This window comes from Lotus japonicus, chromosome 4 (genome assembly GCF_012489685.1).
Source record: "Lotus japonicus ecotype B-129 chromosome 4, LjGifu_v1.2".
Taxonomy (NCBI): Eukaryota; Viridiplantae; Streptophyta; class Magnoliopsida; order Fabales; family Fabaceae; genus Lotus; species Lotus japonicus.
In genome coordinates, this window is record NC_080044.1 from 11,172,766 (window position 1) to 11,198,687 (window position 25,922).

Genomic DNA, 25,922 nt, shown 5'->3' on the forward strand with positions numbered 1-25,922 from the left:
TAAGTAACAAGAATCATTGAAGGCCACTGCAACAAGATGCAAAACAATAGAAAAATAGACATGACAGAAGCTAACATCAGCTAAGTTACAGCAAGACCCCAACTTTGAACATATGTATGAATCCCAACTCCCAACTAAACTCTATTTTAGAGCTTTTAGAAAAACTCAGTTATCATTATCAGACAGGTTAGAGGGGCTGTCAAGTTCTGCCATGCTAGCCGAAGCGAAAGATTCGGTAGAGTCCATAGTAGACAGGGATGAAACAGTATCTGTGTCTGAGACATCATCGTCATCATGAACAATGATGTGATCTTCATCAATGTCTGATGTCTCTGATCCTGATGCCCCAAGCAAGAGCTTGTTTATTGCTGACTTTGCCATTTCAACAAACCATTCATCCTCAGGAAGTGCGCTGCACGGTAATGACAATTGGTGATGCCAGAATTCAGTGAACAATACAGCTGAGGAAACTGGAATACAAAACAAGAGTCAAGGCCACAGAAATGAAGAATAATAATACCTTTGTGGGTTTACACCTCTGGCGGAGAAGGTCCGGATGGCACGAGCAATAATAGCTGATGCAATCTGATGGACATGTCGAGATGGATATCCCGCATAGCGTGCTATTTCAACAGTGAAGTGCATATCAAGAATTAACTGCCACAGAGAAAGAACAACAATCCACAAAAATGTCAGCAATGTGATGGGATGGAGTTCCTTTTCTACATACAAAAAAGTATGGAATATTTCTTTTTCTTTAGGTAAAATGTGTTTCTGAATTGGCTATGCATCCTATGGAATTATGATTACACAAATACAAGAATTCATGGAAAACATCAGAGTACAATTCAGGCATGTGTCAGGTAACTTATACAAGCAGAATTTCAGAACTGATTTCGAAGAGGCTACATATGAGTGTGTGCTTTGGGTACAACCTGATGAGTCATACATTTGAAGATCAACAACAAAGTTACCTCTGTCTCAGATTTAGATTTAGGCATAAGTGATCTCAATTTGCATTATCGAGAAAGGTATGACATCCCCCATATATGCTTTGCATAGAGTTGATGGAATTAAACTCATTTGCTAAAGTTATGGATTAAAAATTACGGCTAATTTAATAAACTTTGAAATTTGAATGTTGGGTAAGGGTCACATGAATGTTTAGATATTATTATTTCTTCATGCACGAGCCCATTTGAACCTGAAACGTTGACAATGCACAGACACACCTCTCATGATATTCAACTTTTTTATTAGAAGAATTGGGGGCAGCAAGAATCAAACTCTAGACCGCTTGGTCATAGAGGCTCTGATCCCATGTCAAAGAAGTGAAAGAACTAATTGTCTCAGAAGCTTAAGCTGTTGAGTAAGGGCCACATGAATGGTTTTATATTATTATTTCTAACAAAATGTTTAAATTTTAATCATGTTAATTATATGGATACATAAAATGATAATTCCTACAATATCTGAAGATGTCCAAGAACTGCTATGTTACACTTCCTACAATATTGAAGCGAACATTTCGTTCACGATAAGTATACTTGGACTGTTGAACATAACTCATGCTTGTGAAAATATAACCTAGGAAAATATACAAAACATGTTTCCATGAGAGATCCTGAAACCGGAAGAATTCCGAATAATTGATTGATATTAAAATTGTTCAAAAGTATAATATTTACTTACAAGGTTTTCTAGTCCTGGTCAAACTAAATAGGGAGACAAACTAATAAACTATAATAATAGGCTTAATTGCACTTTTGGTCCCCCACTTATCACTTTTGTGCGGAATACATCCCTAAACTAAAAAAATAGCATTTGGAGTCCCCCACATTTCAAACCGACAGTGAAAGTGATCCCTCATCTTCATTCTGTCAAATATTGAACGGTAGTAGCCTACATGGCATTTTTAAATATTTTTTTATTCACAATATTAATTAAAAAAATAAAAAAATTGAGAATTTAAGAAATTTTATCTTCTTCATCTTTATTTCCAGAAAACACAATCTTCCCCATATATTGAATTATCACTCCCAAGCCAATTTGAACAAATCAGAACCTACAACGGTACAACCCCAGAAAAGAATGCAGAACAATCAGAAATCAAAATGGGTTTTTGCACTTTTCACATGTAATTACAAAAATTATAGCTTTTTAGCAAAAGCATTAGTGCCTTCAAACCTTTGAGCATGTTTGAAAGGCACAGTGAAAACCCATCAAAGGATCTAACAGAAGAGGAAGAAGGTAAAGAAAAGATGCAGACTTTGGTTCAGATTAGAGAATCACAACAAAGAAACCCCTCCTCCGAGCCACTCCTCCGCCGAGTCACCACCGTCCTCCATCGTGAAACCCCTCTTCTTCAACCCCGATTCCCACGCCCTAATGATCCACTGCCGAGATCCGCGCCGCCACCCTGCGCATCATTCTCAAGTCGTGGCGCAATGTCTGGAAGGATCCCAACGAGGAGACCGCCTACCTCACCGCCTGGAAGCGCATCCAGGACAAGCTCGCTGCCGGCGTCGACCACAGTGGAGCGGTGGACGATCAATCCCCATTATATTTGGGTATTTTCTTCTGGTTGGGGTGGTGGCTGGATGGGGGTTGGAGTGGGCTTAGGTGGCTGCTGGATTGGGTCTGAGGTTGGTGTTAGGGTATGATGAAGAAGATGGATAAGGAAGATGAAGATGTAATTAATTTGAATTTCTTTTTATATTTTTATTATTTTTTATTAAAAAATGCCACATGGGCATAAAAGGTTAGTTTTTGACGGAAAACGTAACTTTTTCACAGAATAGAGAGGAGGGACCAACATCAGTGACGTTTCAATAAGTTGGGGACTCCAAATGCTATTTTTTTAGTTTAGGGACGTATTCTGCACAAAAGTGATAAGTGGGGGACCAAAAGTGCAATTAAGCCATAATAATAAGATAACAACGAATAATAAGAAAGGCTAAAATGCACTTTTGGCCCCTGATGTTTCAAGTTTGTGCAAATTCTGCCCCTACTCTATTTTTGTCGATGTTTCTACCCCTCATGTTTTCAAACAGTGCATCGTCTACCCCTCATGTTTTCAAACAGTGCACCGTCTACCCCTCCGTCAGGGGTAGACGGTGCACTGTTTGAAAACATGAGGGGTAGAAACATCGACAAAAATAGATAGGGGTAGAATTTGCACAAACTTGAAACATCAGGGGCCAAAAATGCTTTTTAGCCAAAAAAATAAATATAATCCTAATAAATTTCTCCTACTGAAAACCATGGCACACGAAGGAGGCCTAACGGGAAAGCCACCAAAATGGAAGAAAAATTCAAATGGGGATGAACATGCATTTCAGTCCTCTACTGAGAGGAATCAAGAGCAGAAACCTAATAATGTAACAACTCCTGTCACAAACGAACAGTTTGAGCACTTGTAAGAACTCTTCTCTATAAAAATGTTAGTCAATAATTCTTAACTCAAAAAGGTAGCCATTTCTCTGCCATCCTTAGCTCCAAACATATTTCTATAACTCTATGGATTATTAATTCTGGAGCAACCGATCATATGGTTGATTGGCCAAACATTTTTTCTTCCTTTAGTCCTTGTGCAGATAACAAAAGGGTTAAAATTGCAAATAGCTCCTTCTCACCCATTGATGGAGTTGGTTTTGTTCCCAACTCCAATTTGTCATGCAACTTACTATCAATTAGTAAATTAACTCATGACTTAAGTGGTCGTGCTGTGTTTGACTCTTCAACTGGTAAATTTCAGGACTCAGGACTTGAACTCAGGGAAGATAATTGACAGGTGAAAGGGAGATTGATGGTCTCTACTACCTTGAAGATGAAATGATTTTAATGGACAAGCTCAAAGTAACTATTTCAAATCTATTTTTGTTTCCAAGAATGATGAAATAATGTTTGGCATTATAGGTTAGGCCACCTATTTTTTGTATTTAAAGCATATGTTACAGAACTATTCAAGAATATCATCTCTATTTAATTGGGAGGATTGCCAATTAGCTAAACATCATAAATCTTCTTAATCTCCTCAACCATAATTATAGCTCTTTTTCCTTTGTCGGGAACTAATTATCTCAAAAGCTTACGCTATTGAGTAAAAGACACATGAGTAGTTTTTATATTTTTAACACGCCTTTCACGCAAGAGTTCACTGGGCTTGAAGTGTGGACAATGCACAGGCTCAATTACCGTGTGCTGAAATTCAAATTTTTATGACAATAATTGGGGCAATAAGGATCGAGCTATTGAGTAAAGAACACAAATGATTTTAAATTATATTTTTATTAACCTTAACCAATAGTGATGTTTGGGGATTGTTAGAAATAATAATATAAAACCCTTCATGTAGCTCTTACTCAACAGGTTAAGCTTTTGGGATAATTGGTTATTCGACATGGTCTCTGAGCCTCTATGGCCAAGCGGTCTAGAGTTCTATCTTTGCTGCCCCCAAGTCTTCTAATAAAAAGTTGAATATCAGCACACGGTAGGTGGGCCTGTGCATTGTCCATGCTTCAAGCCCAGACGGGCAAGTCCAAACAGGCTCTTGTGTGGGGTGCGGGTTAGAAATAATAATATAAAACCATTCATGTGCCCTTACCAAACAAAGCTTTTGGGATAATTGGTTATTTGACAGAAACCTAGCCAAGACCCCACACCTTCAGGTAATAGGTGATTTGTTACCTTAATTGATGATCAAACTAGACCCTACACTTTCTTAGAATGTTATGTGTTTGAAAATGTGAAATTAACCACAATTGTACAAAATGAAGAGCCAAGGTTGTATTCGGTAAAACTTCAAAGCTGACAATAGCTATGAGTTTAGAGTCGCAAGGCACTTTCATGTTGATTGTTGAATTTTCCCAAAGGCTTTTCAGCAATCAAATAATACAATTTCAATACTCAGGTTGAATTATGATTTATGATTGAATTGTGAGGGCATGATTTATGTAAAGAAGTACCTGCTGCAAACCAAGTGGCTGTAGAGGAGCTGAAGTATCTTCCAACACACCCCAGAACTCTTGCTCATCAGACAACCACATGACAACAGTCTCTGTCAACCTAGCAAGCAAAATTTTCTGTATTTTCTCTTTCCCAAGTAATACATCTCCAGCAACAGTTGCTAATTGCTGTAGCTTTGCAAATAATGCCTGCAAATATAGCTAATGTGTAAGTACTAAACACAACACAAGAGTTACCCACATAGTACCAGCTTAATTCAGAAACCCAATTTCTAATATAATGATTGAGTACAAATGCAATTAACCGCTAACATTACTAAAACGGAGATAATAGTTAGGGTTATGAGTTAGATGTAGATTATTGGGAGTCATAGTGTGGCCCATATGTACTTGTGTTTCGTAATTTGTCTACACATTGTACTTCATTCTTAACCTATTATATATATCAGGGAGTTCAGGGAGACTGCACCTAGTAAGGCATTGCATACCGTTTCCCATTGTGATACGGGCCCAATTGCAAAGCCTAAGATCACTGAATCAACACATGGAGGAGAACCTAACTGTTTGCTGAGCTGACAGCAGGGGAGTGGGCCCCTGTGGTAACTGAGTTGGTTGTGAATGAGAGAGAAAGAGGGTGTATAAAAGTGGGAGAGAGGGAGGGGGAAATAGGCAAGAACTGGGAGAGAATAGGTCCTCTCAAATTGACTAGTATTTGTGTTTCTTCTGTTCTTTGTAATTGCTTCAATATCAGGATCTTGTGTAGTTCCAGGATCCATGATCATTCTGTGGAAGAGGAATGGAAGGTTTTTGGTGTTGTTGGGATTTGTGACCCACTGACCCTGGGGCTAGGATTCCTGTTGAGATCCTGTTCCCTGAAATCTCTTCTCTGGTTCATGGTCTTGAAGATGGGATGTTTGCAGAAGGGGAGAGGTTGGAGGCAGGTGAAATGTTAGAAGTATAGAACAATTCTGATTGATGTTAGGCCCACACAGTTGTATTCTGTTAGTACTAGATAGTTAGTTAGGAACTGACCACATGCCTTTGTTAGATCTATTAACTGTAGTCTCTCAACAAAAAATTATGGAAGAATAATTCATTTTTATAGCCTCCCCCACTCCCTCCCTCCCTCCGTCGATCCCCAAGAAGACAGAGGTGATAGAAGAATGCACCAGACAGACTAGTAGCATTGATGCCATAGGCCCTTTGTGGAGAAGTCCTCTGAACCCTCGGCACCGTAGTGGCTGATTGTTTAGTTTGCCAATAAGATAACGAAAGACCCCGCACCAGAAGCCTACTGGGTTATTACCACACTTGAGTATCCTATGTGGAAATAAGAGCACATAGTGAAGGTTTTCGTTTCAGGTTCACCCCGTACAGTGAACAGATATGGTCCTATTTGGGCAGACACCAAATCAACGCATTTCCTATCATTCGAGACCTACTGCACTACTTACGCGAACCACGCCGAGATGTGCATTCATGAGATAGTAAAGAGGCTCTCTCTCTCTCTCTCTCTCTCTCTCTCTCTCTCTCTCTCTCTCACACACACACACAAAGAAACAGCTAAGAAACAAATAGGTAAAAAAATAAATATAAGGAGAGTTGCAAAAGCAGAGAATAAGAATAATTACCTGAAAAGGAAGTGAAGGCAATGGGGTAGAATCCCAGTAAAGATCCTCTCTATTATCACTCAAGTAAATATGTGCATTCAATCGTGTTTTTCCCTCTCTTGAATAGATGAAAGTCAGAACATACTGCCGACAGAAGTGATCTCGAAGTTTGTCAAAAGAATGCTGAAGATGTTTCCTCCACTCCTTTAATTCCATACTAGCATTTGTATTTAATACTACATTCTCCGTGAGTCCACTGTTCGGTTCCTTGATTTCATTTTGCAGCATCCATGTTGATAATACAGCATTTGGTAATAGTTCATCCAATATGGTAAATGCTATACCTAATATTGCAAGTTGTTCTGAGTCTGTCTCAGCTCTGAAAGGCACAGCTTCTTTCAGTTCTGGAAGATTCTCATCATCAGAAGGACCTGGTAGCGCTTTGATAAGGGCATCTATGTATTTATCAAATAGTTGTAAAATTCTACTTAGTACATTTCCTCCAAAGTGCAGACTAGCCAACGGTGTTAGCTGTTCCAGTATCTCCTGTAATTTGTACAAGTACATCATTAATGTTATAGCAAGTCAGGAAAGTTGCAAGCAGGTTCATTCATTTGCACTCACGCAAAGACTCTCAGTTACTTTCATATACAAATTGAGATACACAAACAAAAAAAATTAACAAGCAGACATACAGAAAGAGAAACACCATTGCAACCACCAAAACAAAGTATTGCTTTCAGGACACCCCACAATCCACACCAATCTTGTCACCAAAACCTTGGGAAAGTCAAAACTCCTAATGTCATGTCTTCGGCTAGGATTTGGACAGTGTGGTTAATAGGATTGATACTATTTATATATTACAAGGTCATAGGTTGTGCAAAAACTCATTCTCCTGATGTCTGACTTTTATTTATTGCTCTGATTTAGAATGTGTTACCCCATTGCTTTGCACCCATTATTGTTTTCGGGTTATGTTGTTTTCCAGTTCTGGAGAAAGTTGGATGTGTTCTTTGACTTTGCACTTAGCAGCCATTCTTAGTGATCTGAGAGGAGGAAGGCAAAACCTCATGTGCTGATGCAAATTTTGCAGTTTTTGGTGTATTTGATTAGAGCAGAACATTCGTAATTTCCAGCATGCTTTCTATCCTTACTATTGTTATAAGATAGGACCTTTTTCTGGCTTCTCATTGGTGTTTTTGTCATTGCTAAGAAAGCTCCCCTATCAAATATGCAGAGGACTATGACAGTTTTATTCGAGTTTTTTTTTCTTGTTTTGATTGAAATATCCTCCCAGTTATTACCAGCCATGTGATTGAAAGCATCTGGATCAAAATCCAAGATCAAGCATGTGAAAAATGAAAAAGAGCAAGACCAACTATTGAATTACCAGTGTGAGCAAAAGTAGCTAATAAAGAGATTTGTGGTGTATCTTTAATTCAACGTGCTCCTAATACTCACTCATGACCACCAAGGACACCAAACTTCAGCCCATTGGGGCAGAACAGAACTAGAACAAGATCCAAGAAACACCAGAACAAGGCGATCTAGGCTAAACTATAATCAGTAAAAAAAAAGCAAAGTACTTCTAGTAGGGCAAAACAGACACTCAATGAACCGCTACAGAGATAACTCCTACAAACCAAAATGATAAGGTGATTACAAGCAAAGGTGAGAAGTGCTGGTGAAGTCAACCAACTAGATAGCTCAAGCAACGAAACTGCGAAACAACCCAACACGAAGGAATAGAAAATTTAACAAGAGCAATGAGAAAGAAGCTGAAACAATAACCTAAAAATAGATGGGTTGCAAAGAGACACGTCCAACTATATGTCAAAACAGAGGAACCAGGCCGGATCCAAGTAGGTTTAGTTTGAGCAACTCATGCAAGGTGATCGACAACTGGAGACTCCGATGGGTGCACCTTGATAAGAACCTTGGGAGAACCACACCACAAAATCTAGCTGTAGTGGTTGGAGAGCCCAAGGCCTTCTAAACCCCACATTAGAATCTAATATGTCCAATGTAGGACATGTAGGACTCAAGTCGCATACCTTGTAATTGACTAGAATTATGGCTAAATAAGTCCTTATATTGACTAGAAATATGGCTAAATAAGTCCTTATATAGGGTAGAACAATCTTCACCCTTGAGCGAAACTTTGGGGTACAGTTGGGCCTAACCTGAATTCTAAGAATAACTAATTCCACAAGCTTCATAACAAACCAAGATAAGCAGTAACTACAAGTCTAAGACCTGATTTACATCATGAAGACCTCGTTCAATAACTGTCTCCACAAACAGATAAATTTATTATATTTTTTTATTTTAATTTGTAGAGATGAGGGTCAGAAGCATGCAATGCTCTTATTTAATGTATCTCCAGGACCTAATGACAGCGATAACAAAGAGAAAATGGAAAAGGAAAAGATGAAAAAATGAAAAGCATCGGTATTTTCTCGATCAATATTGATTTTTCTTTCCTGCCAACAAAGTTTACATGACTTCATCATGCAAAAGAGTTTGCAGGCAATATGAAATTTACTTCCATTTGTTAATAGCCATATCATATGATGAACTTTACTTACTTCAACTATGTGCATAAATCGCATTCCACTTTCAACAAGCATGTTATTGGATGATGATGCAATCGCAGAAAGTGAAGACGCGAACGCTGGTGACAATGTAAAGCAATCAGCAGATTCTGCCATGTCAAGAACTACTCTTTTAGCACGTCTAAAATTGGATTCTAAAACTTCTTCAACAGAAGGACGCAGTAGCACCAACAGCAACTTAGACAATTTTAATCCTTGTGACTCCAAGATTGAGCAATAGTTCAGACTAGCCTCAATGCAGATGCTAGCAGCACGTAAGGCGGAAACAGTCTCAGATGAGGGTGCATTCTCTTTCACCAATCGTACAAAATATTCAATTTCCCACTCTGCCCACTGAACAACTCTGTTGGTATAAACAGGATTATCTCCAAATATCAAAGCAGATTCCTTTATTGTCAGTGAAATTACAGAAAAAACCATTTTAGATAATGTAGAAGGAAATGTTGCAGGACAGAAAGAACTTGATGGAAGCAAAGCCTCAACTCTCTTCTGGAGGTGAGACCCATAAAATTTCAGCATTAGTTGATGTGCTACAGGACCTTTTCCAAGCTTTAATAAACCATTTAAGGCTTTCTTCAGCTCAGGAAAACTAACAGAAGGTTGCTCAACAATTGCAATTAGCTGATCTTCAAGCACTGCCTTTCTTTCCAAGAAACCAGATTTGTATGAGGAAACTTCATCTGAAGCGTTATTCACTGAGCCTTTCAACTCAGCACAGTTTCTTTCTTCAGCATCTAATGCCTCTAATGCTTCTTCAAACTTATGCTCAGCAATAAGTACATCAATATTTTCCAAGAATATTGTTTTCTGGTTATTCATCTCATTTGGTAAGGGCTCAAGGAGTTCAGGTACTTCAGGTTCATTGTGAATGTCAGTAACATCATTACTTGACTTCCACTTATCCAATTCACAGCAGACACCAGTCATTAAATCCTGTACAAGAATACCTTGATCTGAGATGTGCTTTTGCAGCTCAATCAATTCATGTTTTACTTCCACAGCCTCTTCAGATATCCTACAATGTCAAGAATAAAGAATAAAAAAAATTATACATAATATCTCATTGACAAAAGTGATTAAAAATTATTACAAAGTGTCTGTTGTTTATAGTTCAGGATTCAAACTTGTTTGTTAGAAATACTAAACAGGAACTTCACAAGTCTTCTATTTACAGTTTAAGCATTTGGGAAGCTTGGTCTTTAGATCAAGTGGTCAAGTGTTCAATACTTTTCACCCCTACTCTTCTGATTAAATTAAGGTTCATTTCAGCACAAAATGGTGGGCTTGGGCTTCATGCACATTTTAATTCCACAAATAACTTTCATGCTCATGTCCATGTATAGGAAGTATTGGAGTTTAGGATAACTAATTTACTGGGCAATATATTACCAAGTGAAGGTTTCTGGATGATTGGTTATTGACAGTACCAAAATAAAAAATAAAAAACTGCCAATTTGTTCCTTACCTTCTTCAACTGCAGCATCCATACCATAGAAATCTATAACAATCTATACTTGCGACAGGAATGCATGTCATTAAGTAAAACTTTGAAAAATATCATCAAGAGTCAAGAAAATCCATGATTATCCAGTATCAATCATGATAATGAAACTTTTTAGGTCCGTTTGGTTGTCAGTAAAATGTAGGTGAAAATATCAATGATCAACTTTCAATACAGCCTTGCTAAAACTTGTCCATGAATCTCTTTACTTCCATTTTCACTCTGATGCCAAACTGAACATTAAAATGTTAACTCCCCTTTATTGAGACAGTTATCAGGCAAGATCTAATTAAAAAGTCACTCATTAATCTTATGTGTAAAATAAAGATATAAAATTTGACAGATGGATTTTGAATAAGAAATTACCTACCAAGGAAATAAGATTGCTACTTTGCTAGCTTCTGTTCTGGTTGTAGAATCAACAAGCAAATGTACATCGTCTATTTTGTTTTATATTGATTCAAGGAAGGACAAGGAAAAATATTAGTTTTCTCAAAAAGCTATGTTGCACGGGTATGGCTGAATGGGTAATTGGGTATGTGGGCATGACTAGTGCATGTGGGTACCAGTGCGGAGAAATGGAATACACCATTTTTATTAAAGAATAATCATAGCCATACCCAGTACATTTGTGTTGCTACTGGTACTCGTGTACCCAATATAGACAAAAAAAAATACACAGATAAGGTCTTGGATTTCCTTATTAGATTAACTTCAAAAACTTGTGATAGGAAAGAAATGCTAGGTGCTTAATGAGGAAAGATATGACTATGAGAATGGAAAGGAGTAGGAACACAGTTAGATGATATATGTCACCTCAAGAAAGCTAAGAATTTTGAGTGCATATTGCCACTTAAGTTCTCCACAGCATCCTTCAAATCTAAGAGCTCACAGCAAAGCTTTCTAATCCCCTGAAAAAGATTCAAGAGGTTTCATTATCATCTAAAGATGCATGCAGGGTTCTGTTGATTATGATGCTAACATGCCATTGGGTAGTCCTAAGAAGTTAGAAGGGAACTCACAGAACATGCAAGTAAACAAAAAGAAGATTCCAGATTATATATCGTACAACAGAGTTACAACGTAAAACATTTTGTAAAGGATTCAAACACATGAGATACACTTATGTAGTGTTTGACATGTGAACAAAATGGAATGGAATAGACTCTTCTGGTTTACCCTGTTATCTTTGTTCCACCCTTTTCCTACTTCATGTCTTGTTCTGCTTTGCATTTAATATGTACTAAACAATGAAATGAACGGATATATTCTATTCTCTCATGTTCTAATCTGACTACAAAACGCTATATAAAAGAAATTACACATTAAACAAAATAAAATAAAGTCTCACATTTTATCACAAAGAAAATATAACATAAAAGTTATGCAGTCACTCATTGCAGTAGTAGTTCAGTAAAGATATTTCCTTTTGTCTAAACTCCTATTTCCGGAGGAATAAGAGGTCTTTGACGGATACACATGGTTGTAAATAGACTAGACATTCTCGCATTATTAAATAATTTTACAGTTGAAGACTTGAAGTTGAGGAATTTAAATAATTCAGACTCAAGTAACACTAGATGGAAAATCAGTGTCTTGCACTGGCTAAACGCATAACTATATTAGGAAAGCCTAACTCAACCCAAAAGCTAGCTCAAGAGAGAATTGCTCTACCTTTATAAACAGTTTGGTCATATCTCTAGCCAATGTGGGACTTCTAATACTCACTTTCAATTTAGAATTGGAATCTCAAGCACATCTCACATAATTTGTAACCATGCTGGACCCTAGAACCATTTATTTTCATATCAAATTCAAGATCAGGTTTAGACCAGAATAAGCTATGCACAGCAAAATAAGAACAAAACCAAATAGTGAGATGCCCTCTAAAATTAAAGACATTTTGTTAAAATAAATCAACATCTTCATTTACATAACACAAGTAGATTCACTACAACCACTAATATAGCAAATTTGAGTTTTCAATTTTTTCTTTTCAACCCTATAAAGAAGATTATGAGAATGCAGGCAACCCTATTTTCTCTAATCAAGCAGAAAACAGATACATTGGTAACAAGACATGAAGAAATTCAAATTGATTATTGTCCCCAGCACAGAATGGTGATAGAACAAAATGCCCTTTTGGTCCTAGTTAGCTAGGAAGCAAAGAGAAAAGAAATCGAGCAAAACGCCATTGATGAATTGGAAGAAGAAAGAGCGAACCTGTTCGGTTTTAGACTGGTAGAGTGAGTCAACCTTGGATTGGGGGATTATGCTCTCAATGGAAGGGAAATCTTCTTCTTCCTCGCTACTCTCCATCTTTCTCTGCGTTCGCTTTCGTTGCTCTCTGCTCAGTTCGCAGAAGCAAGGTGCATTGGAAGAGGAACAACGCCAGAAACTGAAACTGAAACCGAAACAGTAAACACACACCCCAAAAAAAGGAAGATGCACGGAGCTTAAATAAGTGTTTGGTCCCTGTAAACTATATTATTTTTGTTTTTGGTCCTAGAAAATAAATTTTTTGTTTAACATCTTCCTAAAATTAAATATTTCATTTTTAGTCATTTCTTCACATTTTCCATTCAAACTGAAGAGAATAAACACAATTAATGCAAGAAGATAAATGAATAAACACAATAGTCATTTAACATAATAACCATTTCACTCATGTCACGTGAAATTTTGTTTAATTTGGATGGAAAATGTGGTCGCAAGAACTAATAATAAAACATGTAATATTTTGAGGATATTAAACACAAAAAATATTTTCCAATGACGAAATACAAAAATATGTATTTTGCAGGAATAAAAACTTAGTACACCACACAATAGCCAAAGAAAACTTTAGCTAGTCTCTAAGAATGAAGAAAGTTAGCTACTCTAAAAGAAAACACTCTAATCTCTACGCCACACAACATCCAAACAAATATCTTCTATCCAAACTCTCTTATCTCGCATGAAGAAAGTTTCTTTGTGTTTTTTGTGCATCCGCGAATGAAGAATCTCAACCACCATCTCTGATTCCAAGAGCAGCACACGCAGCCGCGACGTTCCTCCTCCAGCACGCCCTGCTCTTGAACCTCGTGGCAAGCTGGCAACGACGTCGCTCCTAAGGCAGTGCTCATGGTGGTTGGATGAGTGTCGTTGACGCAACTGCAACCTTTCACGCTGCCTCACTTTGTTGGAATCCATCTCCGGAAGAAGAAAAAAAACCATTCTCCCTCTCTTACTTTCTGTGATTGTGGTGAATCTTAACATTCGGACAGTGGATCTGAACATGCATGTGGTAGATTGCTCATCCTTCATCGTCTTCGATCGAAGGTTTAGAGGTTTGGTTGTTCATCGCCTCCGGTGGTAACTGTTTAATAGGATTTTTAATTGTATTCCTAATTTGTCGGCTGGTGAGTGGGGCTTTGTTATTTTTAAGAATCCTCAATTTGAAATTGTAGGTGGAACTCCTTTAATGCTTTTAAAGTTTGGATTTTATGAATACATGTGGGCATCTAGTTGGATTTTCTTTGCAAATTGGACGAACCTGGTCGCTTTTACTGGAATGCATGGGTTAATTGCTAGTTTAAATTTAGGATTAGTGTCTTGTGGTTGGCTTGGGAATAACGCATGTTTAGGGTTGTTTGGTGTGCCTCAACTAGTTTTATTGGATATTAATAATCACGGTTCATCTAGTACTTTTGAATCTTTTATAAGGCATCCCCTTGTGTTGTCCTCCTTCACCAACCATCCTCATGATTCCCCCATATCGCATCAAAAAGGTTTTCATATTTCTTTTCGTTTTGAGGTGTAGTCGTGCTCGCAAATCATAGGTGCTTGACCGCTTGATGTTATCTAGTCTTTACCTATAGGGATTGAGAAACTGAAGGCATGGGTTTTTCATCTAGTGATGGTTGTGTGGGTCAAGAACTGTTGGGGCGAGAGAGGGAGGAAGGCGAGGTCCTATTGCAGGTTTCTTCTCCGCGAGCAGATGAGGATATCATTACGTGGGATGTTGATCTTGCTCTTGAGTTTTCCCCGCCACAGCCTCAGCCTTGTGGGCGTCCAAAGAAAAAACTGTGGAGAATCGTGGCTCTTAGGGGCTCCCTCATATTCCTTGAGGGCGTCCTAAGAAATTAGACAACAAGGATAATTCAAGCATCCCTTCCCATGGTGATCTTGGTCCTCCTTTCGATTGCTACTTCACTGGTTCTAGGAAGGCTTGGTTTTTTGGAAAATTTGTGGGTCTGGTATACCCAGGCAGCGATGAGGAGGCCATTCGTGGTCAAACAAATAATCTTAGAGAGAAATGGCTTGTTGGCTTGTAGGGGCCTTGCGTCATTCTATAGGTTTTGTTGGTTTTCGAGCTTTTATTGGTCTTTAGGTGCGGTCTCGATTGTTTTTCGCGTTTGTCTTGTTTATTTTTTCTGGTGGGGTATTGCTTTTTCCTTTGAGTTTTCTTTCATCTTCTCTTTTTCCTAAGGGTTGTACATTTCTCTTGATTATTGATAAATCGCTTATGCTTTAAAAAAGTATATATGAATGAGTGACTTATGATATATGATTGTGTGACTTGAGACCTGTGTCTTATGAATTGGATAGATTGTTATGTGTGTTTTGAGAGGTTTATCATGGGCAACACTCGTATTGTGACGTACGCCACACGATCGATAGGCTGACGTAAGTAATGGTGAAGTGGAAGGACCCGAGAATATATTATATTGTATTAGTATGTATAAGTATGTGTTTGTATGTATATTGCATATATATATATATATATATATATATATATATATATATATATATATATATATATATATATATATATATATATATATACTGTCAGACGATAGATAAAGACGATGTGATCAAGTGCTATATACTACAGGGAGAATATCGTTTATGCTGACCAACGAGGAGAATTCCTAGGGAGAGGAATAGGACTACTTCAAGAGTTCAGTAAAGGATTAGCGGAAGATTCGCAGAGTGGAGTCGGGTGTAAGGTTAGGGCCTTTTGGGTAGAGAACTTACCATTTTTTGTTGAGGCATGTAGGGTGTACAACTTGTGTATGTATTATCTATTGTTCAAAGAAAGGGTAGGTTTTAATGTTTTGCGAGTTTGTGGTCTTCTGCATGGAGATAGTAGAGAGCTTGTCAGGCATAAGACGTCTTTCATATTTATTTTTGAAGACGCAGTTTATATGTATATTTATGGATATAAAGTTGTCTATTATTGGGTATTTACTATGCATTTGCTAGAACATGTTTTGTAAACAAATCTATTTTCTTTTTCTTGACTTTGAAAGTTTAGTCAGTTATTTAAATTATGTAAAGGTTACTAAAATGACTCTCGAAAATTGGGGTGTTACAGCTACGCTTTTGGGAAGATTTGTTCTTGATATGGTATTATAGCCTCTTTGACCAAGTGGTCTAGAGTTTAATCCTTGTTGCCCCCAATTTTGTTAATAAAAAGTTGAGTTTCATATTCAAGCCCCGATGAGCTTTTGCATGAAGGGGCATGTTAGACATACAATCTAAACTCATTCATTCTACTTTATGGATAATTGGTTCGTGAGTGTCTTGACAAGCAAGAGAAATGACAATGGGAGAGAAACATACTTAAAATTTTATAACAAGAATAGTTTGGTTTAACTAGAGGGGATGTCTAGCATCCATCACCCAAACAGGTTGTAGATGTAAACACTACTGCCACATTACAACGAATATAGCAAATTTTCAACTGTTTGATATCTAATATTCGGGAAATTTTTTTATAGTAATGTTTTCAAGTTACAAATTTATTACACATCGTTACAAATCTAATGTTTACAAGCTACAAATGATTTACCAGTACATCACCCAAACAGGTGGTTAATCTAGACAAAACCTTAGTTTTAACATTGCATGGTAAAAATCTAACATTCCATACATTAATCTAACCATGTAAACAAGAATTTTCTTTCTTGTATGTGAAATAATTTTGTAAACATGAAAATTTATTGCAAAAGTAATGTTTTGTAATTAGTCGATAAACTTAAAAAGGTAAGAATATTAGTTTATTAAATGTCAAATTCGCGTAGAAGTAACTTTACATTGATGTTTATCAAGTACCATATTCAAATTATCTTTGCATATCTATAAACTATATAAAGGAAGAGTTTTGGCAGCCTTAAGGGTAAGTGTGTAATTCAATAAATCATTGAACATAAACTTAAATTTTTCCATGGACAATTCAGTAAATCTCCATATAATTAGTTAGAGACTTAGAGATCTAATCCTGGCCGTCTGTAGCATTCAATCTTAGCCATTTGATTTTTTCCTTTTCAACTTCAGAACTCCTCGCTGTGTTTGAAGTTTGAACGTTCTGTTTTCCCCTTCATGTCTCCCTTCCGTTTTCGGTCTTCCAAGTTCCACCCCTTTATGGCTTCCTTTCGTTTCCGTTCTCACACCTCTTCTAAAGGCGTCGCCCTTTTCCTTTTCGTTCACCATTCCACCTTTTCCTTTTGTGTTCTCCTTCATCATATTACGCGTAAGCACCTTTGTTTTTATGCTTTCTTTCTGCAATTTGATTCTTCGTTCTGATTTTCCCACCGGTTCTTCTTCTCATTTTATTCTCAGGTGGTGGCATTCTTCGGTTTGAGTTCTTCGTTCAACGAGAGCTATTTGTATTGTAGTTCGGATTTTCTTTAATTTGGTAACCCTTCACGACATTTCTGAGTCTTATCTGCTTCAGTGTTATACCCTGCCAGCCATTTATTTTTAAATTGTTCATTGATATTTCAATATCTTGGTGATTCCGTTTTATTTTTGAGTTTTCGTAACATGCTACTGAAAATATTCAAGGTAATGAATGACTTCACCAACGTGCAGATTTCATAATGTTTGATTGCTAAGATGTGAGTGGACTTTGCTGATATTTTTTTTATTGTACTGCAGAGAGTACTTGCTCCGAAAGCTTGGGATCCTGCAGGTTAGAGTTCCTAATTTGTGTGTTTTGTATAAAACTTATGGGACAACAATGGCTGGCCTCAGAGGTATAACTTGATTAAACTTTCATTGTATATTAAAGGCAGTTTGTTTTGTTTTGTTTTTATTTTATTTAGATACCACGATGGATGAATCAATCATTTTTTCTCTTTCCATTTAACCTAGCAATTGACTATGACTTTTACTCAGCATGTTATATTACCCACATAATTTGGCATTTGATATATAGCATAAAGTGATGTTACATCGATTCAACTTGCAGCCAATATGGTATGTTACGAACCATTTTCTCTGGAAACTGCTCTAGCTTCAATATCATAGGCAGAAGCCTCCATTTTTCCTAATTGTCACAATTTACCCTATCTTCTTCAATAAGCTGAGGTGCTGCAGGGTGTGATGGTAGAACCATCTCAAGAATAGGTTTATTTTCCGCAGTAGGAAATGCTCCTGTAGCATCTTTACAGATAGACAACTAACAACTAATTAACCACCTTATTCCACTTGATTTTTTCTTTACCCCTATATTTGCTTTTTCCTTCAATGTTATCAAGGTTGAGGTTTCCTCTTTGCTATTGTTTGTCACCTTCTCACTCTAAATTGCAATTTTACCTTTTTGCAGGATGTTCATGGAGACTTGCACAAGGCTGAAAATCATGAAGCTATGGTTCTGATGTCATTGGCTTGGGTATGGATTCTCGGTTACGTAAAGCTTCAGGATACTCTTGATTAATGGTATCTTTTTAATGTTTAAATCAATTGAGCATTTTGCACTTATGTAGTTGCACTTATTATTAGGAACTTTTCCTTTCTTCCCAATTTAGTTTCATTCTACATTAGTTGGATGAGACTAGAAAAACTCAAGCCACTATAGTATCTGCACTCAAGAGCATTAAGTCTAAAGGTCACCCAAAATCACACAGGTTTTGGTTTCCAACCGGTTGCCTCAAGACTGATGTGAAAATGTTTTTTTTTCTTCACTTTTTTGCATTTATCATATGTCAATTTTTCCCAAAAATTACTTGAGGTTCTCCACGATGTTCTACCAAAGATGTCTTTGATTGCTTCTGATTTCAGTTGCCTTCCAAATGTGAAGATACTTGGTGAAAGAGCTCCATTGGTTTCAACTAAAGTATATTGTTGTTATATATGTGTGTGTGTGTGTGAATTAAAGTATTTCCTGAATAATATGTGTCAATTTTCTTATCTCAAACATTATAGTGAGACTGAGTACTCATGCTGCAGTTCTTAGAATGAGGTCTTTATCCACTTGCTTTAGAGTTGACCAATCATTAATTCCACTAACTGTGAGGAACTGCCACTTCAGTTTTCTAGCCATCTTTCCTTTCTGCATAGTTCATGCATTGTTTGATGTTTAAAAGCAACTATATCAATAAACTTTTTATTTGCATTAACTGCTTAATGAAAATAGGTCACACTATAGTTGTGTAGTTCTGAATTTAATTTCATAAATATTTCTTAATGACTCACCTGATACTCCTCATTTTTTTTTCGACAAAGCAAAGATTTAATGAGCATCATGAGAGCAATACTCTCATGGAAGTAGCAAACAGTACAAAGAAATCAAAAGCTAAAGGAGACATAACAACAGCTAAAGAAAAAAGAAAGTACATAGGACAAACAAGCCAAGTCCTAACAATACATCACTTGGCCTCAAAGATGATTTAGATGAACTAGATCAAAAACTAAGGTAGACCAGCGATTCCTCATTACCATAAGACCAGAATCCTTTAAAATATGTCCAAAGTGCATAATATATCCTTCCAATAGCGAAGCTACTTTATCCAATAATAGCCCAAGGGAAAAAGCAAAGCCTCCACTCATCTCATAGGCAGCACCTCAGTAATACACTATCATCAAGACAAGCCCAATTCAATTTAACCTCACATATAGCATAACTTTTGCCATAGCAAATCAGAACATGTCTCTTTTTTTTTTCATTTTATTATGTTCATGTGAAGGCTCTACTTTTTTATTTCATTTTAGTCCATTTGATTATAAGGTGGTTTTGTCTTTGTCTCACATGGGTCATTCTTAATTTAATTATTAATAATGTTGTATGTAAAGCTTATTCTAGAGTTGATTTCGCATAATAAATTAGAGTAGATGGAGGATCTCACTAAATGGCTCAAGCTTTACGTTTGATGGTTCAGTGACCTAGATTCTACTGAAAAGAACTGCATTGACTAAAGGAAACCCACTTCAGTTAAGTTTCGTGTATTGCTTTTTAGAACGTCAATATAATTTTTCCAATAAAAGAATAATTTTGCTGCTTACTTTTTCCAATAATTGAAAAGCTTCAATGTGTGGATATGACAAGACGTTATTAAATTGGTACGTTATCAAGCGCTTCAAATTTACAGGGTAGACACATTTGCTACTGAGGCTATGTTTTTGGAGTGGTGGAAATTTAAGACTGAAGGAAGTTCAAATAATTATTTTTCCCAGAAAAAGGGTTTAAAGATGAATAACTCTGCAAGTTGATTTTGCTTTTGCTAAATTGCTTGGCTTGGGAAAAAAATTTGATTCCTATTTTTTTTCTACTTCAATTTCTCCTAACTCATATTCAACTTTTTGTTTACAGAAGAGGTTTGCTTGGGTTGGACTATAAATATAATGATTTGGAGAACTAATTCTGAAGAGAATCACAGTCGAGAGGGAATTGGCAATTGCTATGGATGGTGAAAGGAGAATCCTTGCTCCATTAGAGGGGACTTTCGGAAAATTAGAGCATTGCATGGGTAGTCTTCTAATTCCTCTATCTTTTCTATTTTTTCACTACTTTCAATATGTTAGAAGTCTCACATTGGCTAGAGATAGAGCATAGATAGTCTCTAATATGGTATTAGAGCCTATCCTAGATCCATTTGTTGTTTGATGTGGAGACCTCCCGTAATTGGGTCACCCGTTGTTGTTGATCCCACGTTCCAGGTTGTTCAATCCTGGACGTGAGGGGGTGTGTTAGAAGTCTCACATTGGCTAGAGATAGAGCATAGATAGCCTCTAATATAATATGTGTTTGTTCTGTTGATCATAGATAGCTCTCTAGGCTCTAGCAACTTGATCTAAGACGTCTGGGAAGGTTAAATGGATGAATTTGAAACGGATGTGAGACATTAAAAGTTGTTAATTTGTACCAGATGTGGGTGAATTTAGTTTTATGTAACCATTAGTTAATTAGATAATTAGAAGAGCTGAAGATGAATAGCTATGAATGAGTCTCATCCATTGGTTGTTTATGCATTGTTGGTTGAGCTTTTGTTGAACCAAACTATAGACGATGAAGAAACATTAAAAGTGATTAATTTGTAACGGGTGAGAGACATTAGAAGTTATCAATTTGTAACATATGAGAGATATTAAAAGTGACTAATTTGTAAAGTGTGGAGAAACATTAGAACTGATTATTTTGTAACGGATGTGAGACATTAAAAGCTGTTAATTTGTAACAAATGAGAGGTGAATTTAGTTTTATGTAACCATTAGTTAATTAGATAATTAGAAGAGCTGAAGATGAATAGTTATAAATGAGTCTCATAAATAATATATAGATAGTAGATAGAAGTGATTATTTTGTAACAGATGAGAGGTGAATTTAGTTTTATTTAACCATTAGTTTATTAGATAATTAGAATAGCTGAAGGTGAATAGCTATGAATGAGTCTCTATCTTAGGTTTCCTGTAGTTCCAACAATTTTTTTTTTATAAAAATGCATAATTAAAACAATAATTGCTTAAAATTGAAATGATGTGGTTGTTTTATCCCTATTTTACTGACAAGATTGATTTTTCATGTTATTTGACACTGCAACTCTTCCCTCCAACAAATTTTCTAGGTTCTTTGAAGATGAATTCTCTCTTCTCTCATACTTTTGTTCACTACAACACGCCGCCAAACATGCATGCTTCCCAACAGCATCCTCAGGGGCAGCTCCCAAAATCATAAAATTCGCTACAATGAGTTTGTAACTTTAAGAGCTTAATGTGGCTTTGATGGGTGTCTTTGCATTCAGCAATTGGGTTTGTGCCAGTATTTTGTGCTGTGAAATATATTTGTCGGGAACATCCAAAGGATTTCCTTCTTGGGACGCATAAATGATTGGTATATATGATACTGGCAGAGAGACAAGCTTGCTGATTTTTATAGGCACAATCATTTTTTAATGAGTTCAATGCAAACCTTATAAATTTTTTGGATTCTTTAATTGAATCTTATGAAGGCTGGTGCTTTGCTACGATTTACATAAATGAGCCCTCAGTCTGGCCATTGATAAAAAAATTGTAGTTCAGATTCTAATTATTTGTCTTACTTCTTATGCTTGACTTTTTTTGGGTACATTATTCTAATTTGATTTACACTTTAGGGAGGTGGTTGTGGCTTCTCCTATCTTTACAGCCTTTGAATTTCATCCGCATAAAAACTAACATAATGATTTTACGGGTACTATAGCATAAATTAATATGAATATGGTATTTAGAAGTGCTTCCTCTATTCCCCTTGCTTTAGCTTGCAATTTAAAGTTTGAGTTTGCCATAGGCAGCGGCTTTTCACTCAATTTTGAAAAGAAGAATTTAAAATATAGTTAATAAATGAATAATTTGTTTTGATATACCCTCCCCTCCAAGTACTAATTTTCTACTAACTCTTTTTGTTCTCTTTTTTTTTTGAACAAACTCTTTTTGTTCTCTACTTATCCTATTCATGTGTCTTTTTGTTTTGTTAGCTCAAAAATATATATTGCCTCAACTCTTTGTAATAATTATTAAGTAATTATATAAAAATCACCAACGACAAGACACGCAAAAAAATTTAACACCTAAAAAACATTCATTACAGAGATAAAAACTTGCAAATTTATGATTTTTTATATCTAAAATACTTTTTTTCTTTTAATCCATACATTTTCTTTTAAAAAAATCTAAATTTAGAAAAAATATATGCATAACTAAAAATGAATATCCCCGTGCATCGCACGGGTATAAATACTAGTAAATGATATTTGATGAGCTAAAATGGTTCCTAAATTTCACCAATGCTCACACACATAGTTCCATTTATTTGTAGAGGTTGCCTAGAGTAACAAGCTAATAAATGGAATCATAAATACAAATTAAAGCAAGAAGAATTGACCTGTCACCTACTAAAATACCCTTAAAAATAATTTTCATCCCTTACCTATCATCTTCCTATCTTTCACCAACATCACCACCACCAACCTCTTTTCTTCTTCAATCTCCACCATTGTCACCACCATCCATCCTCTTCATTTTCTTCATCAATCATAACATTCTCTCACTACCATCCTCTTCCCACATTAAACCTACCTCACCCACAATCATCTTCTTCATCTTACCCACCTACATCACCCACAATCATCTTCTTCATCTTACCCATCATCATCGGCTCTTCCAATCTTTACCATCGAGGTTGGGTTCGCAATTAATCATCTTTTCTTGCTGTTTTTCACGTTTTTTACTAGATATATTGTCTTTTTTCTGCACCTGTAGTAGGTGTGAAACACACATTTTTTCTGTCTGATATATTTTTGCACTTATAAGCGCTAAAGGTGTTTTAAAAATCGCACTTATAAGTGCGAATTATACTGTCAATTTTTGCGCATTGAAGTGCGAAATATTCATCAATTTCTCGGTTTTATTTTCGCATAATTAAGTGTGAAAAAATAGAGTCAATTTCTCATCTTTAAGTGCGAATTGACACATATTTGGCACTTTGGCGTGGAAACTTGTGATTTTTACATATTCAATTATTTTAGACATCGTGGTCATGGACCTTGTGTTGTCAAAGGAGGTTAATAAGGTTGATAATGTGGTTCAAAGGCTTGAAATCAAAATACATATTTCCACCCCTCATCCACTAGTGTAAGAATCTTTTATTAGAAGACATGAGCAAGTACTAGTCCTTACAACACTAATACTTATCTAATTCTTTCTATAAAATATGTGTTCATGCTATATATCAGAATAAAGACCATGTCAACCTAAAATTATTTGGAGCTTCACTTTTTCCTATCCTAGTAAAAATACACCTCAAAGTCATCATTAATCATGAGAAAATTAATGATCCTCCTTTTCTCTCCCAAAACCTAACGAGTTTTATGTAATACAGTTTTTAAGGCAACAAACAAGCAATTGAAGTAAAAGGCATGTAATCTAGGTTGTGAATCTATACTAGAATGCAACCAATCACTTGAGTAAAATCGTTCAGAACAAAATCGCACATATATATGCGAAATCAACACAACAAAATCAACACAAATTTCAAACAATCATGGGCGAAATCAGCACAAAATTCGCACTCATCATATGTGCGAAAAAAATGACAACGACCCATCCAAAATTAAGGAAAATTTTTGGGGAAATTTGAGTGCTTACCTTATCCTAGTGGAAAGGTGTGGCTAGAGGCTGGTTTTCAGACGAGCACTGTGGCTGGCCGAGGAGCAGTGTGACTGGAACAGGTGTAGGAAGAGAAGGGTTTGGGTGCATGTGTGATGAGAGAAGAAGGATGTTGGGGGATTGGTTGAGTGATGATATTAGAAGAGAAGGAGGTTGGGTGGAGTGGGAAACTAAGAAGAGGAGAGGAGAGGATGGTGGGAGCGTGTGATGAGAGGAGAGGACAAGATGGTGAGTGCGAAAGTATGAGAGGAAAAGTTGAGTGTTAGATATTTTTTTTTAACAAATGAGTATTTTGGGGATGGAATTGAAACTAAGAGGGGATGACATTAAAACCAATGCCCTAACATTTTCCCAAAAAATAGGGGTGAAGGTTGTTCTGCATTTTATAAATAATTTTTTTTTCAAAAGCCAAATATTTCATTCAAAAGAAGGCCTTGAGACTAGATAAACCCTAAGCGAATCTCCCTTATTACACCCTTTCATAGTCAAATAATCTCTTATTATAAACACTTGTTCATAGATATCTATAATCAATGTGAGACTTCTCAACATACTATTTCATTCACACCAAAGGTTGAACATTTAGAGCGTTAAATTTGTAAGAATGAACAATTGAAGGTATCATATATATGAGTTATCTCCAATAAACAAATATAGGATAAGCTCTAGTACTAGGCTAGACCTAATGATATACCCCAAAATATAGATTAGGAGTAAGAGTTTTTCACCCTTTATAAACAATTATTTAGGCCATATTTATACATAATATTCAACTTCTCAACACATCTGCACATTATATAAGGGGTATATAACATTCCACTTAGACTAGTATAAATGTGTTTCATTGAAGAAAGAAAGAAAGACATTATAACAAAGGAGAATATATAGTTTTTTATTCATATTTTGGCATCTAGAATAATAGGCCTTTTAAAAGATAATAAGTAATTCAATCACATCATTCATATTTGCGAGCCCATATGTGTTTCCCATTCATATTGAGCTTTACAACGTTATTCCCTTTCAGAATTTCATCTATAGTTTCCACTTTCTTCAAAACCATAACTGCAACCAAATGTTGTTCATTTATGTTGACAACTCCCATAGTTAAACTCTGCACACAATCTCCATAAAGGCATTCAAAAAAGTGTGAAACCTCTTCTTCTGACCCAAGGAAGCCTCTAGAAAAAGTTAGGAACATTGATCTATCATCATTTGTAACATCTTCAGAAGGCCATGTTCCATTCCACACCCTTTCATCACGCCAATCTAGTTCCACGGTCTTTTGTGACAAATCAAAGGTACCAAACAAAGGGTGAGGGAAACCAGGAACAACCAGAGAAGTGTTTGATGTGTTAGTCTGTGAAGTGCTAGCACATGATGTGAAAGATGTTATAGATTGACTATTCAAAACAGTAAGCAAAACATCTTTGAAAATTCGAGCACAAGTGTTTGTCAAAATACTTTTGATACCAGCTATTGCAGTGTGCCTCTTTAGATTGAATATTTGTATAGAGATATTTCTCTGCATGAGTTGTTGCATTAGAGGCAAGCCACCATCACTTGGAATGGTAGGGTTATCAGTCTCCAAGCAATTCAGACAAGTTACAGATTCATTAACCAAAGCATTGACAATAATATCAGGTAAACTCAACACTTTAGGGATAAGGCAAGGGTAGCCTATGTTTTCTAACCACATCCACAAGGCCATGACTAGAAGAGATTGAGTTAAGTCATGACCAAGGTTAAAAATTAAGAAAGAGAAGACATCACGGTCTATTTTGTAAAATAGATGAAGCTCTTTTGTGGTTATAATAGCCAT

General features: G+C 36.2%; 2 protein-coding genes across 2 annotated transcripts; both read right to left on the reverse strand.

The window, feature by feature from the left end:
• On the reverse strand, nucleotides 1–24,353 carry LOC130714076 (exocyst complex component EXO84C). Its single transcript, XM_057563941.1, has 8 exons — nucleotides 24,083–24,353; nucleotides 12,920–13,100; nucleotides 11,513–11,607; nucleotides 9,169–10,210; nucleotides 6,599–7,123; nucleotides 4,968–5,156; nucleotides 521–657; nucleotides 1–412 (listed from the first exon to the last, which is right to left on the reverse strand). Exons 2-8 carry the CDS (start codon nucleotides 13,013–13,015, stop codon nucleotides 166–168), a joined length of 2,331 nt encoding a protein of 776 aa, XP_057419924.1. The 5' UTR covers nucleotides 13,016–13,100; nucleotides 24,083–24,353; the 3' UTR covers nucleotides 1–165.
• Nucleotides 24,354–25,058: 705 nt separating this feature from the next.
• LOC130712281 (uncharacterized) lies at nucleotides 25,059–25,922 on the reverse strand. The gene has a single exon (XM_057562115.1). The coding sequence runs from the start codon at nucleotides 25,920–25,922 to the stop codon at nucleotides 25,059–25,061; it is 864 nt and encodes a 287-aa protein (XP_057418098.1).

Excerpts from the sequence above, each read along its gene's own strand:
- LOC130714076 (XM_057563941.1), bottom strand. The coding sequence starts at position 13,015 with ATGGAGAGTAGCGAGGAAGAAGAAGATTTCCCTTCCATTGAGAGCATA. Across the intron at positions 10,211-11,512 it reads AAATTCTTAGCTTTCTTGAG|GATATCTGAAGAGGCTGTGG; the intron begins GTGACATATATC and ends TTGACATTGTAG. Across the intron at positions 658-4,967 it reads AGCCACTTGGTTTGCAGCAG|TTAATTCTTGATATGCACTT; the intron begins GTACTTCTTTAC and ends TCTCTGTGGCAG.
- LOC130712281 (XM_057562115.1), bottom strand. The coding sequence starts at position 25,922 with ATGGCTATTATAACCACAAAAGAGCTTCATCTATTTTACAAAATAGAC.